Source organism: Lactuca saligna, chromosome 7, assembly GCF_052625555.1.
Source record: "Lactuca saligna cultivar CGN05327 chromosome 7, ASM5262555v1, whole genome shotgun sequence".
Classification (NCBI taxonomy): domain Eukaryota; kingdom Viridiplantae; phylum Streptophyta; class Magnoliopsida; order Asterales; family Asteraceae; genus Lactuca; species Lactuca saligna.
In genome coordinates, this window is record NC_136423.1 from 54,238,230 (window position 1) to 54,252,690 (window position 14,461).

General features: G+C 33.5%; 1 protein-coding gene across 1 annotated transcript; it reads left to right on the forward strand.

Moving 5' to 3' along the window:
- The first annotated feature begins 6,810 nt into the window (after window positions 1-6,810).
- On the forward strand, window positions 6,811-7,738 carry LOC145006956 (uncharacterized). The gene is made up of 3 exons (XM_078965969.1): window positions 6,811-7,255; window positions 7,318-7,535; window positions 7,595-7,738. Exons 1-3 carry the CDS (start codon window positions 6,811-6,813, stop codon window positions 7,736-7,738), a joined length of 807 nt encoding a protein of 268 aa, XP_078822095.1.
- The last annotated feature ends 6,723 nt before the right edge of the window (window positions 7,739-14,461 follow it).

Here is a 14,461-nt window from a genome sequence, read left to right on the forward strand (position 1 = left end):
GACTTTTGTAGTATAGTTGCTTCATAATATGCTATTTAGGATAAACCTTGGAATATTGAATATTTTCATGTATAATTGAGAAAACATAGATCCAAGGTTTATAGGGTTGCATGTACACCATAGGAGTGTTAGAATGCTCAAAACCCTTCAGTGGTATTAGAGCCTAGACTTGTTTTCAATTATACTTGATGCTATTTGCAATAAAAATCATTTTTTTTGGAATCTGCCAGTTCACCACGAGGTGGTAAAATTTACCACAAGGTTGTGACTATTCAGTGATTTTTTTTTTTTAGTTTTTTTGGCCTGTTTTGGATTAGAATCATTACCACAAAGTGTTTTTGTTCATAAAAATTGATTTTGATGTTATGATAATGTTTATTCTCATCCAAATAAATGATATTTGTCAAAGTTTCAAGACTTGTTTTAGTTTATGTGATTAGCTAAGTTCTTGAAAATTGTTGATATAAATTATCTTCACTTATGAGTTTGATCTTTTTTACAGAAAAATTACTTGATTGTTGTGATAATTGGTAATTTGATCTTAATGGTTTTTATGAACTCCATAACTTATCCTCAAGTTATGGAAAATGAAGAGTTCTTCTTTTAAAGCGTCATTAAAAGTTTTGGAAACCATAAGCTATGTCTTCGATAGGTCAGTGAAATGTTTTTTATACTCAGTCCATAGGAGTTTGGATTTGTCATTAACCGTGTCTTGTGATTATGGTTTTGACAAATTCACATGGATAGGAACGCATACACCATGAAATCCAAATGTAATAAGGTTTCTTTCCGATTTATGAAAATGATGGTGAGGAAACGTTTTCACTAAGTTATTTTAAGTAGATAGTAATTGTGATATTTGCATTCTCAAAGTCATTAGTGGAGCGTGTGTGGTTAACCGACACACTAACATGGACTTGTGATGAATGGAAAAGGTCTAAAAAAATGAGACTATGATTACAACATCCCTTTTTCATAATTCTGAAATTGTTTAGACACATGTGTGCTATCTAAGGAAATGTGTATGATTTTGATAAAAAAATTTATCAAAGCATCTCGTATCAGAAGTCTGAACTTTGGTAAGAAAGTCAATAAAGTATTGATTTCTAGAAGTCCAGCTGATTTGTGAGTACATGTCAAAGCTAGTGGGAGCATAAGTGTTATGTTGATAATTCTCATGTTAGTGGGAGCATGATAATTATGATAAAGTGTTGTAAGTTAGCGATTTTAATTATAGAAAACAAAAAGTTTCAATTGGGAAAAGTTGTTTTGCTATAATTAAGGGAGAAAAAATTATACTTCATTTCAAATCTAAAAGCTTAGATCGTGAGATTTTAATCAAATTTAGTCAAGAGTATATTTGAATCTTATGTTGGAATGCTTCAACATAAGGAAATTCTATATATGGGAAACATTATTTGTGTTCTAAAATTCGATTATGATTACGACATCCCTTTTCATAATCTGAATTATGAGAACATGGCAAATAGAAATAGAAATATTATAGCAAAAGACTGGTCTGGTATCATGTCTTTATGTGAGACATCTTGAATCGTCTCCCATATGCTTCAGATATAGGATCGACTGCATGTGCTATAATATTCATCTGTTCTAAATTCTTCCAAATGCCTATGGCATTAAGAGGGAAAAGTTACTAGAATTGGATATGACTAAAGTGATTAAGCAATTGTCGAAGACAATCTAAGGTTTACCAATGATTGGTTGCTCAGGGACAGTTGGAAGTATGGTGTAAATTTTTGGAGAGGACCATATTGACATATTATGAAAAATGGCGACTATTGTTCAAAAGTGATAGTCAAAATGGGAATATGGAGATGTCTCCGTAGGTGGAAGTTATTCAATTTGTGTAAGATTAGAAAAAAAACTTAATGCAAGAAGGATGTTCAAAGCAATGCACTTTGAATATGAGACTTCATTTCCATGGAGTTGATCTCCATTGGAATACTCTGTAATGTCTGTTGACAAGTCTTTGTGACTTTGTGCAAGAGGATCAATGCATATATATTTAAAATCTAACAAATTTCGGTAAATGGCAGGAATTTGGAATTCTTGCATTTGCGGTAAGGATTTGGGTTTGTGAAATGAGAATCATTGGATCTATGTTCAATCGAACTATTTCACAAAGTAAAGATCATAGACAAACTTAGGGTTTGTTTGTTTTTTTGAAAAAAATTCTTTTTGGGCTCTTTCATCTGCGGGCGAGTAGACATTTGTCAAATAGACTGTTTGTTTTCTGGAAGACAAAATAGCCCGAAAAGTCTTTTTCATCACTTATCCAAAAAGACCTAATAATACCCCTTCTAACCATGGAATACATTTGTCACCTCCATCGCCCCCATTCGATCTTCCCCCTTTCACGACTGCATCTTCTCACACCTGCGATCTCTCCACAGCAGCCAATACCTCCAGCGGACGTTGGTCTCGCTCTACCTCCCCCGTTCCATGTTGTCGTCATCCCCATCGTCGGCTCATCAAGTATCGTTCCAACTCTTCTTTATCCTTCTATTTTTGGTTGTTCTTGGCTCTTCTGTTATGTGACTCTTCTGTCTCCTGTCTCGTTTTTCTTTTCTTGCCTCTTCTCAACTTGTATTATCACTTTAGACTCCATTAATAGTGAAATCTCATCACCATTCTGTCAATTAAAAATGTCAATGTTATTTGATTTCTCAAATAACTTCCAGTTTTCCTTCCTTTATGTTTTAAACTCAATCTCAAAATCAATATGGGATTACTTGTTAAGAATTTTGAGAATCTATGAAAACCCATTTGATTTCTGATTACAATAATGGGAGGGATATGAACTTGGTGTTGAATTTCATAGGCAGACCATATATTTTTAAGATTGAAAATTAGTATACATATTTGACATAAGTAGAGTACCTTTTAATATATGAATGATATTCCGATCAGAATAACATCAATTCCCATAACAATGAGACTTGACTGCATTAGAATGTTGTACTCTATGCTTGAAAATGAGTATATTTGATGTCATCAAAGCATGCATTGTCAATGTTGTTGATTTTGTTACATGCTTCCAGTGTAGTGCTTTTATTTAATTATATTTCTTGATCAACATCATGTTATTTGTCATCAGCTTTAGATTCATTTGAATCAAATGTTTCTATTTTATGTTGTTTGTCTAACATGTTGTAATCAATAGATATGAATCATGAAGTTTTTTATTTTTAGTTTTTTAAGTCGGTTCTTTCATGGACTTAAGTTATAAAATTATGATATATAGCTTGTCTAAATGGGAGACAAACTACAATGGTCGAACGATCAAGTAAAATATTTATTAGATACGTGTATCGAAGAGGTCAACAGAATTGGTAGAAAAGGAGGTAGCATGCACAAGGAGTCTTGGGTTATTTTAGGGAAAGCTCTAAAAGAAAAGTTTGACATGGATCCTTCACAAAAACAATTGAAAAATGCTTTTGATAATCTAAAAGTGTAACGACCCAATTTTCACGTACAAAAATTTTGTTTATAAATCGCTACTTGGAGGTCATTAATAATTAAAACATTGTATGATTAATCCATTTCACATCGAAAACCAAATTGAAATCCATAACATTTAAACAACCAAAATATCAAAGTGTCAATCCCAGAATAAACTCATAATTGCGAAAACCAAAGTGTGTGTGTGATATGCTGCTACCGCGCCGGCTCCTTTCCCTTAGCTGAAGAGGTACTTGAAACCAAAACTGAAAACTGTAAGCACGAAGCTTAGTGAGTTCCCCCACTGTACCACATACCATATAATCACATAACATACATAAATTGTCAGGCATATCTGGGTGCTGGCCTCCCCTTCGGTCCTCTCAACCGGATACCGGGGAAACTATTTCTCCCCTCTACTAGTACCACATAACATGTATCACAATATCAGAATCTATCTAACATGGCTGGGTATGACTACCCCCTTCGGCCCTACCGACCGGATATCTTGGGGACTATCTCCCCCTATTGTCACTAGCACATAAATGCAACACAGGTAGTAGTAATCCCTTAGATGAATATCATAGAGACAATCATCTACATACAACTCCTACTGGTGGGCCGGCATTATGGCCGTAGACCCACCGCTACTGGAAGGTAACTCACCTCGCAGTAGTTGCTGATATGATCGGGAGCTGACTGTCTACTACTGCTACCGTTGCTCCGGAAATCTTCCGGCTGTAACTCCCACAACATACTAAATCAATCACTGCTAACTATCCTTTGGGTAAAATGACCATTTTACCCCTGATCATGTCCTAAGTCAAAGTCAGAGTCAACTTTCAGTTAACTCGAGTCGCCGAGTTGGCTCCCCAACTCGCCGAGTCCCTGTCCAATCGAATGACCTGGGTCCCGTTTCTACTCGTCGAGTTAGGCGTTGACTCGACGAGTTCTCCTTCCAAACTGATGTTCAAGTCCTTCATCTTACTCGCCGAGTTGTATGAACAACTCGGCGAGTTCATCTTCATCCGATGAACACTTATGCTGCGACTCGCCGAGTTGTATAAACAACTCGCCGAGTCTGTTCTTGATCTAAGAAGATTGCCTTGAACTCGCCAAGTCAGGGCATTGACTCGCCGAGCTCCTCCATGGATGAGTTTGGCTTCCAACTCACTGAGTCACACCCCGTGACTCACTACTCCCTCTCAAACAATGAAAAGGGGACAAATTCGTGGACTCGCGAGCAGACTCGCCAAGTCAGATGAACGAATCGCCGAGTCGTTACCATGCAATCATTATATGATGGATTTTGCTTGAATTCAGCTTATGCTATCCACAGATCTGGGTTCCTAGAGCATGAATAACACGTAAAGTTTCCAACTTTACGTGTAGATATTCACCCATGAGGGTTTTAGGGTTCAAAATGCACCAAATAAGTAGATCTAGGGTCTTTATGCAATATGGGTCCATAAAGGCAGTAGATCTGAGCTCCTGGAGCTCAATCATGCCTAGATCTAGAGGCCAATCAGCTTATTACGAATTATATTGCACATGCAAGCTTGGGGAAGGGCTCAAGAAGGACTTTAATGGAGTAACAAGCATAGAAACAGAGGGATAACGAGTTATACCTCAAAGAAATTACTGAGAGAACACAGAGATGCTTGGCTTCCTTCCTTTCCTCTTGATCTACTCCTCTTCCTTCTCAAAATCTTCAAGGAAACACACTAATAGGCCTCAAACTCACAAGAACAAGGGCTAGAACGTATGGAGAGCTTATGAGGGTGAATGGGGCAGAGTTGGGGCGCAAATGATCGTTTAAATAGGGTGCAAACCCTTGGAAATTAGGGTTTCATCAGACAGCTCAGACTCGCCGAGTCCCTAATATGGACTCGCCGAGTCGCCAACTTAACCGCGCCCCAAGTCTCGTCTCTACTCGGCGAGTCGGGCCTCCAACTTGCCGAGTCCACGGCCAAAAATACAAAATACTCAGATATATCTTACGTACCAGGAATCAGGTGCTACAAAAAGCTAAATACGTAGGGTGGAAATATTTGAGAAACAAGTCAGGGAATTTATACAATGCTCAAACAAATTCTTTCCCTTAGTGAACACATAATGGGAAGAATTCAAGAAGGTGTGTCTATATAATTTAAATTTTCTAGTTTATATCCAATTTTAATAATGATGTAAAAATACTTATAATTACTATTAATCCTGGTTTAGGGTCATCCGAAGGCAGGATCATTGAGGACACATCCATTGCCTTATCCCAACCTTTGTGCGTCTTTGTTTGATGGAAGTAATGCCAGTGGTAGCATCAAATGGACCTCTACTCAAACTACACCCGCAGATACATCATCTTCTTTTCATCGTGTCCAAATACTTCTGATTGATGACAATCCTTTTAATAGCCTAGAAGATGATGATGATGATGATGACGCTTCCAATGACACTGGTGCTCGAGCTCCTAGTGATAAAGCTGATGGTGGTTCTACTGAGAGGCCTGATAAAAGGAGTAAAACCATTAATGCTTCTACTGATAGGCCCGATAAAAGGGCTAAAACCAGTGATGCTTCTACTGATAGGACCGATATGGATAAAGCCTCTAAAACCTCTGTTTGTCTTGATGAGTTGAGTCTTGATATGCAAAATGCTCTACAACATATGGTGAAGAGTAAGGAAGCTAGTTGAATTAGACCTAATGGATCCTATATTTTTGGTAGCCTTTCACCTTTTTGGAATGTCCATGAATATGAGAGAGTCATGGATGACATTGCCACCGATACCTAGGGTCTTAAAATTGTGGATAAGGATGATTGGCACCACATTAGGGATGTTTAAGTAGTCTTTATACTTATGTTTTTTCTTTCATTTTGAACAATTATGTGTTTCTTGAACTTATGTTTGACATTATGTTTTTTTGCTATCATTTGAATGATTGTGTACTTATTTGACACAAATATTGCTAGTATTGGGATTATATGCTTATTTGAAACAAAATGTGTGCTTTTAATATGATACAAATGCTTAAGTTTTTTGCTTTAGCATATTGGGATTTAACAAGTGTTGATTGTTTAACAGGTTCACAATGGATTACGATAAAAAGTTGCGCCTCCTAATTGTTATGTATTTGTATCTTCGCTTTTTTGGGAGAAGAGGTTTGAAAAGAATGCGAGATAATACCTCAAAAACGTTTGGGCATCAATTCACATTAGAGTTATAAAAGGAACTAATAACCAATGCATTGAGCTCTTGCGTATGTCACGTGATTCTTATGTTCGGCTTTGCACACATTTTATAGTAAAAAGTTGGTTAAAGGATAGTAAACATATATCGGTTGAGGAGAAGATGGCGATGTTCTTGATGATGATTGGTCACAATCAATGTTATGTAATCATCAAACGTAAATTTCAACACTCAAAACAAACGATTCGTAAGTATTTTTATGAAGTATTGGATAAAATGATGGTGTTCGCAAAGGATATAATGGTACCAACTTCCTTTAATCCAAATCCAAACATTCTGGGACATAATAGGAGGTTACGAAGGATTTTTAGAGTAACGGTTGGTGCACTTGATGGAACTTTGGTACATGCTAATGTCCCTCTCGACAAACAACATTTGTATAGAGGAAGAGGAAAAGGTGATTGTTATCAAAATGTATTGGCAATATGCGACTTAAATATGATTTTTACGTTTTTCGTGGCTGGTTGGGAAGGGATAGCACATGATTCAAGAATATTATCTGAAGCTTTAGCAGAGATGCACCATTCCCATTTCCACCGCCAGTTTTGTTTACATTTTCATTTTAATATTTCTACTTTTTTTAAATTAATTATTTCCTTATATTTACAGATAAGTATTATCTTTGTGATGCTACGTATACACACACTCGAGGATTTATGGCTCCTTATCGTAATGTGCGGTATTGGCTTGGAGATTTTCATCGAAGTCTTGCATTAACCAACAAAGAAAAAATTAATCACTTACATGCAAAACTTCGAAATGTCATTGATTTTGGTGTCTTGAAAGCACGTTTCCCTATATTGAAGAGAATGGCGCCATTTCCATTGGTTACACAAAGAAACATCGTCATTGCATGTTTTGCCCTTCATAATTATATAAAAAAGAGGGATTAAGTGATGAGTATTTTGCTCAATATAATCAAGTCGATATATCACTTCAAAGCAACAATGTACAAGATGATGATGATGATGAGGAAGAAGAAGAGGATGACGTGAATGAGGTACAACCACATGGAAGTGTAAGAGACTAGGAATATATGGTTCATCTACGGGATCAAATTGCTGTTCAGTTAATGGGAAATGTAAAATGAATATTTTCATTAAAAAATATGTTAGTTTTATGAATTTAGTTTTAATATTGTAAGACAATCATCGAAACAATCCTTTATGTTTTTAAAAATATCAACTTTAATGAGTAAACGGTCTTCTAGTTTGAATCGAAATATATATAGTTTATCTAATGTTTTAAAAAGTATTATATGTTTGAAATTGTATGAAATTATTATTGGCAAAGTTTGAGTCAAATACAAATTTTAATAGATTAGTAATGTATGAGATGTTGAGTTTTTAGCATTTGGGCTATGGTTGTTTCAACATTAATTTCAAAGATCATTTTTGTTGTTGAACAGTGGAAATTAATGCAAATCGGGTGGCAACGTGTAAGTATACAATTCTTATTAAGAAAAAATCTAATTTGTTTTTTTTATGTTGCTTTTTCATATTATCTAATATTTTTTACAAAATACTATAATTCTATTAAATTGTTCGTAAATATTATTAAATGGTTAGATTTTCAATTTATTAAAAACCAGCGTGAATTATGAGAAAAAAATATGGTTAATTGATTTCCTTTATTACAACATCTCTTAAGTTTTAGTTCATTATAATTAAAAAACAAACAATCTTTTTGCATTAAGACTTTTTGTATGAATACATAAAAAAAGACTTTTAGTCCACGTCTTCTTCCGCAGACATGGAAAAAGACAAAAGACATTTGACCACTTCCAAAACAAATACCACCTTAGTGTGCATACTTGGTGTATGACGTAACTAATGTTTGGAAAAACATAGTGTGCACATTTGGTGTATGGCATGACTAGTGTTTAGAAAACATAGTGTACATGCTTGGAGCATTGGGCAACTATTGTTTTAATTCAAATATTAAGTTGATAAATTTGAAATAGTATGCAATGAATAATGTGTAATCAATATGGTGATAAATAAAAGGTGTTCTATTTATGTTCATAAGTTCTGAGACCATATTGGATTCGATTATTCTTGTGTTTCACTTTGCATGTTTTGACTTCCAGAATAACTAATTCGTTCTTCCTAAATGACTAAGTTGATCAAACCATCCACAGTCGATAATACGTTGGAAGTAGGTATTAAGGCAAGACAGTCATGAAGCTGGATTGTAGATGCCCAAGGTATTGGACATAGCAAGAGTTGTTGCAACATTCATGAGTGCTCATAAGTTATGAGTATTAGATTAAACCCACACTCATTTGACTCACTTCATGTATTTTATCACGAGTGATCATGAGACGATAATATCTTATATTATTCAAACCTAGAGATATGAGTTGTTGACTATGAGTTGGTTATACATTGATTACACGAAAACGTATTTGGTAACTCGATGTTATAAAACGTGGCTTTGTGTATGATTCAACAAGTAGTAGAACAAGCAAATGATTCGAAGTTTATCCATTCCTTTTACCCTTATAGGGATAAAAGTGATATATGTAAGCCCCTCGATGATTTAGTGATGACACCCCGAAGTGCTTGGCCAAGCCTGGACTGATTTGATTTGTTCAATTAGTCGGTCGTCATAAATTGGAAATCGGGAAACAACAAATGGACAGAGAGAATGATTATAATCCACGTCTCAAGCCATATGATATCTAGAATGGAGGAATATATGATCCCTTATCTAATGGACAAACCATTGACTAGATCAGAGTTCGATAGCGGCTTTAAGAGCTACAATTGCTAGTCGGGTTTTGGAGTTATACGTAATAATAGTTTTAGACTTATCCAAGTGGGAGACTGTTGGATTATATGTCTAAGCCCATAACTATTATTGGTATGCATTCGACCCGAGAGTAGTATGGGTCAAGTTCATTTAGGTTGGGCTAAGCTTGCATGGATAGTCCATGGAGTTTTTAACCCATGGATCCTATGGAAATGAAAGGTCATGGGTATTAGGGTTTACATGGATGAAACCCTAATCCTCCATACTATATAAAGAGGTCCTTGGCACTAGTGTATGAGCAAACAAGAGTGAGCCAATTTCTAGTGTGCTTACTATTCTCTCAAGTTTTCCTAGGAGTTTTTGGTGATTTATGATTCCACTTGAGGCTTCCACACTATTGGGGCTAAGCTATTAAAGTTCAAGAATTCAATCCACATCAAAATTTATGTCTTCTAACTAGACTTTTGTAGTATAGTTGCTTCATAATATGCTAGTTAGGATAAAACCTTGGAATATTGAATATTTGCATGTATAGAGAAAACATAGATCCAAGGTTTATAGGGTTGCATCTACACCATAAGAGTGTTAGAATGCTCAAAACCCTTCAAAAATGGCTTGCTACAATCAAGTAGGCACGAAGCCCAAATTAAACAAGTCCAAAGCCAAACACTAATAGAGCCTAAAAATCATCTAAGCCCACATACTGCGTATGTGCGGCGTACATGGCTCGTACACCCAACGTATGTTGATGTCCATCCGGAGTCGGGACAATAACCCAGTACGCATAACTTACACTAGAGTACACTCGACGTATTGTCCAGTCAACCCATTTTCATTCCTAAGTATTAATCCATTCAGTATTTATGTCAAAAACTTAGATCCAAACTCAAAATAACATCTTAAGCCATAAAGTTACAAATTTTGTGCTTTTGCATGCATGAATGGGGCTCAAACCATGAATTAAGTCCACTAACTCACTTGGATGGTCACTAACACTTGCATGGTTGGGTCTAAACCACCAAGATACGATTTTTATGATTCAAAACACTTCCAAGGGTCCAAAAAGACATCTCAAAAGGCCTGGATTTGCTCATACTCCAAGAAACCTAGCTATGGGACCAAAATATACCATATTTTACCCTAAACCTAGATCTAAGCTTATAATGATCAAGGTTCAGACTTTATATATTTAGTGGACTAGAAATGGTGCACAAACTCTAGATCTTCAAGCTCCTTATTCTCGTTTGCTCCTTCCAAGCTTCCTTCCTCTTCAAAACCACCAAAGATCACCCCAAATACTCAAGGTAAGCTCAATATGCACTAAAAACGGCTAGGGTTTCAAATTTGACACTAAAAGAGGTAATGAGGATGATAAGGTAAGGAGGGTGAAGGATTAAGGTGCTTAAATATGGTGCAAAATCTAAAACTTAGGGTATGTATATGGCTTGAGTACGCCCTGCATACGCATGGGTACGCTTAGTGTACGTTGGGATCATCCTGATGGCTCGCATGCAACGAGTACGTCGTGCGTACCAAATTTATACCCAACGTACTCAGAACCCTCCATCACCTTTAAGTTAAATTGAACAAATAGATTAAATCATTACTTGATACCTGGCAACTTGGGTGTTACATCGTACGTGCAACTTCTCAACTATATCAGAGTTTGTTGGGTTGGAGTTAAACAAAGAACCTACAAAGACACCACTATTCGTATGAGATTGACTTGTATGATGAACCACCGAGCCATGATCCATTTCAAATAGAAAGTATTCCAGATATATTTCATGATTACATCAACGATGTACAAGATGTAAACGGTGATGAAAATTGTAGGTTTCAAGCGATAGTTGTTTGTCTACGGTACAATATAGACCAATGGCTATACATTTGACTTAAATTGCTTGAAGAGTTAGAGAGTCGATATAACGGATACCATGATGTTTTTACTGTCGAATTCAATAAGATATACAAGTCATTACATTGGTTTGAATCACCTGCACCTTTGCGATATTGGTTGCATATGCCTTTTATTGGTTACCTAATTGCTAACAAGTTTGGCGTGATTGTTTATTGTTTAAGCCATGAACAATCTACGACTTGCTTTCCTCTTTGGAGAGGTCCTGAAGAGTTTCCATCCCACCAATCCATTACATTGGCACATGTAAATGGCAACCATTATATGTTGGTGTCTTTGAAAGAAAATTACCAAATGCCTCTTATCATAATGTATTGGAATGACCACAAAAGCTCGTAAGCATACGCATGACAAACTATGTATTGGTTGCGTTTCGAATATTACTATCAACTTAGGTCTCGTAATTTTGTAACACCTTAGATACATATCAAAAATTAAGTGTGAATGTATTTGAACTTTTTTTTTACTATTCATTGCATCGAGATATTTTTTTTATTATTGTTGTGTCTATTTCAGTTTTTTTTAATTAAATATTATTTTTTTATATAAAATAATGTTATTAGATTTTTTTTTAAACCGCATATCTAACCTACTTTAAATTACTTCTAATTTCATGTAATTTTATTAGATGCATATAATAATATATAATACAACTTTTTTGTTTTATAAATTTAAAATAGAAAAAAGATATTTTATTAAATAGATTGATATAAATAATATTTATAATATGCATTTTTGGTTTTATAAATTTAAATTATAAAAAGTATTTTATTAAATAGATTAAATAGATAATCACTTATTTGTATATTAAACAAAATTTATTAATTATCACTTTATTATTAACTAATAATTATAAGTAAAAATGTAATCATTATAAATAAAAAATATTAAATTACTATTTAATTATTTTAATCATTTATAGAAGTTATTGATTAAGGATACTTTTAGAATCTGAAGAGAATATTGATATCTTTACCCTTTTAGATTTTATAAAAACACAACTTATAAAAAAAAAATTAACACAAAAAATTTTACGCATTAAAAAAAATCTATTCCCAAACGAATGTCAGAATCCTAATCCAATGTTCCTAAAAACGCTCTAAAATGTTTACCACCCTCGTAGGACAAACCAAATATATATTTATAGATATTGTTGTTTTTCAATAATTAACTGCTTAATGCTAGACACATGGTAAAATAAGTTATTTAGTTTCATTCAAATGGTTTTTATTTGTTCTATAAAAAACAATTTATATAGACAAACATTATTATCAATTCCACCACTACCACTTTACCAATATATCAGTGTCGATCGACAAAATGTCATGATTACAATAATCAGGTAACTGTTATTTTCGTAGTGGAAAACAATTTAATAGAATAATGACACAAAATTAGACAGTAACTTACAACGTTATAATAATACTTGGAATGAGAGAGAGAGAGAGAGAGAGAGAGAAGGATATGTGTCAGTTTTTTATTAAAATAGGTTGCTCCTCATGTATTTTATTATTTATCTCATGATCTAAGACCTAATACTCTACACAAATCTTTACCACTAAAAAGAAGCCTAGATTCGAATATTCTATCCAAGATGAATCCCATGGATAAAGAAAAGAATCGTGAATCTTAACATCAGCAAAAGCTTCAAGATTATATTCAAGATAAAAACCAATTTATTAATTATCACTTATTTGTATATTAAACAAAATTTATTAATTATCACTTTATTATTAGCTAATAATTATAAGTAAAAATGTAATCATTATATATAAAAAATATTAAATTATTATTTAATTATTTTAATCATTTATAGAAGTTATTGATTAAGGATACTTTTAGAATCTGAAGAGAATATTGATATCTTTACCCTTTTAGATTTTATAAAAACATAACTTATAAAAAAAATTAACACAAAAAATTTTACGCATTAAAAAAAATCTATTCCCAAACGAGTGTCGGAATCATAATCCGATGTTCCTAAAAACGCTCTAAAATGTTTACCACCCTCGTAGGACAAACCAAATATATATTTATAGATATTGTTGTTTTTCAATAATTAACTGCTTAATGCTAGACACATGGTAAAATAAGTTATTTAGTTTCATTCAAATGGTTTTTATTTGTTCTATAAAAAACAATTTATATAGACAAACATTATTATCAATTCCACCACTACCACTTTACCAATATATCAGTGTCGATCGACAAAATGTCATGATTACAATAATCAGGTAACTGTTATTTTCGTAGTGGAAAACAATTTAATAGAATAATGACACAAAATTAGACAGTAACTTACAACGTTATAATAATACTTGGAATGAGAGAGAGAGAGAGAGAGAGAGAGAGAGAAGGATATGTGTCAGTTTTTTATTAAAATAGGTTGCTCCTCATGTATTTTATTATTTATCTCATGATCTAAGACCTAATACTCTACACAAATCTTTACCACTAAAAAGAAGCCTAGATTCGAATATTCTATCCAAGATGAATCCCATGGATAAAGAAAAGAATCGTGAATCTTAACATCAGCAAAAGCTTCAAGATTATATTCAAGATAAAAACCAATTTATTAATTATCACTTATTTGTATATTAAACAAAATTTATTAATTATCACTTTATTATTAGCTAATAATTATAAGTAAAAATGTAATCATTATATATAAAAAATATTAAATTATTATTTAATTATTTTAATCATTTATAGAAGTTATTGATTAAGGATACTTTTAGAATCTGAAGAGAATATTGATATCTTTACCCTTTTAGATTTTATAAAAACATAACTTATAAAAAAAATTAACACAAAAAATTTTACGCATTAAAAAAAATCTATTCCCAAACGAGTGTCGGAATCATAATCCGATGTTCCTAAAAACGCTCTAAAATGTTTACCACCCTCGTAGGACAAACCAAATATATATTTATAGATATTGTTGTTTTTCAATAATTAACTGCTTAATGCTAGACACATGGTAAAATAAGTTATTTAGTTTCATTCAAATGGTTTTTATTTGTTCTATAAAAAACAATTTATACAGACAAACATTATTATCAATTCCACCACTACCACTTT

Bases quoted from the DNA above. Each gene is read 5' to 3' on its own strand.
- LOC145006956 (XM_078965969.1), top strand. From the start codon at position 6,811: ATGGCGATGTTCTTGATGATGATTGGTCACAATCAATGTTATGTAATC. The intron at 7,256-7,317 runs GTTTACATTTTC...TTATATTTACAG, and splicing joins CCATTTCCACCGCCAGTTTT to ATAAGTATTATCTTTGTGAT. The intron at 7,536-7,594 runs GTTACACAAAGA...TATAAAAAAGAG, and splicing joins GAATGGCGCCATTTCCATTG to GGATTAAGTGATGAGTATTT.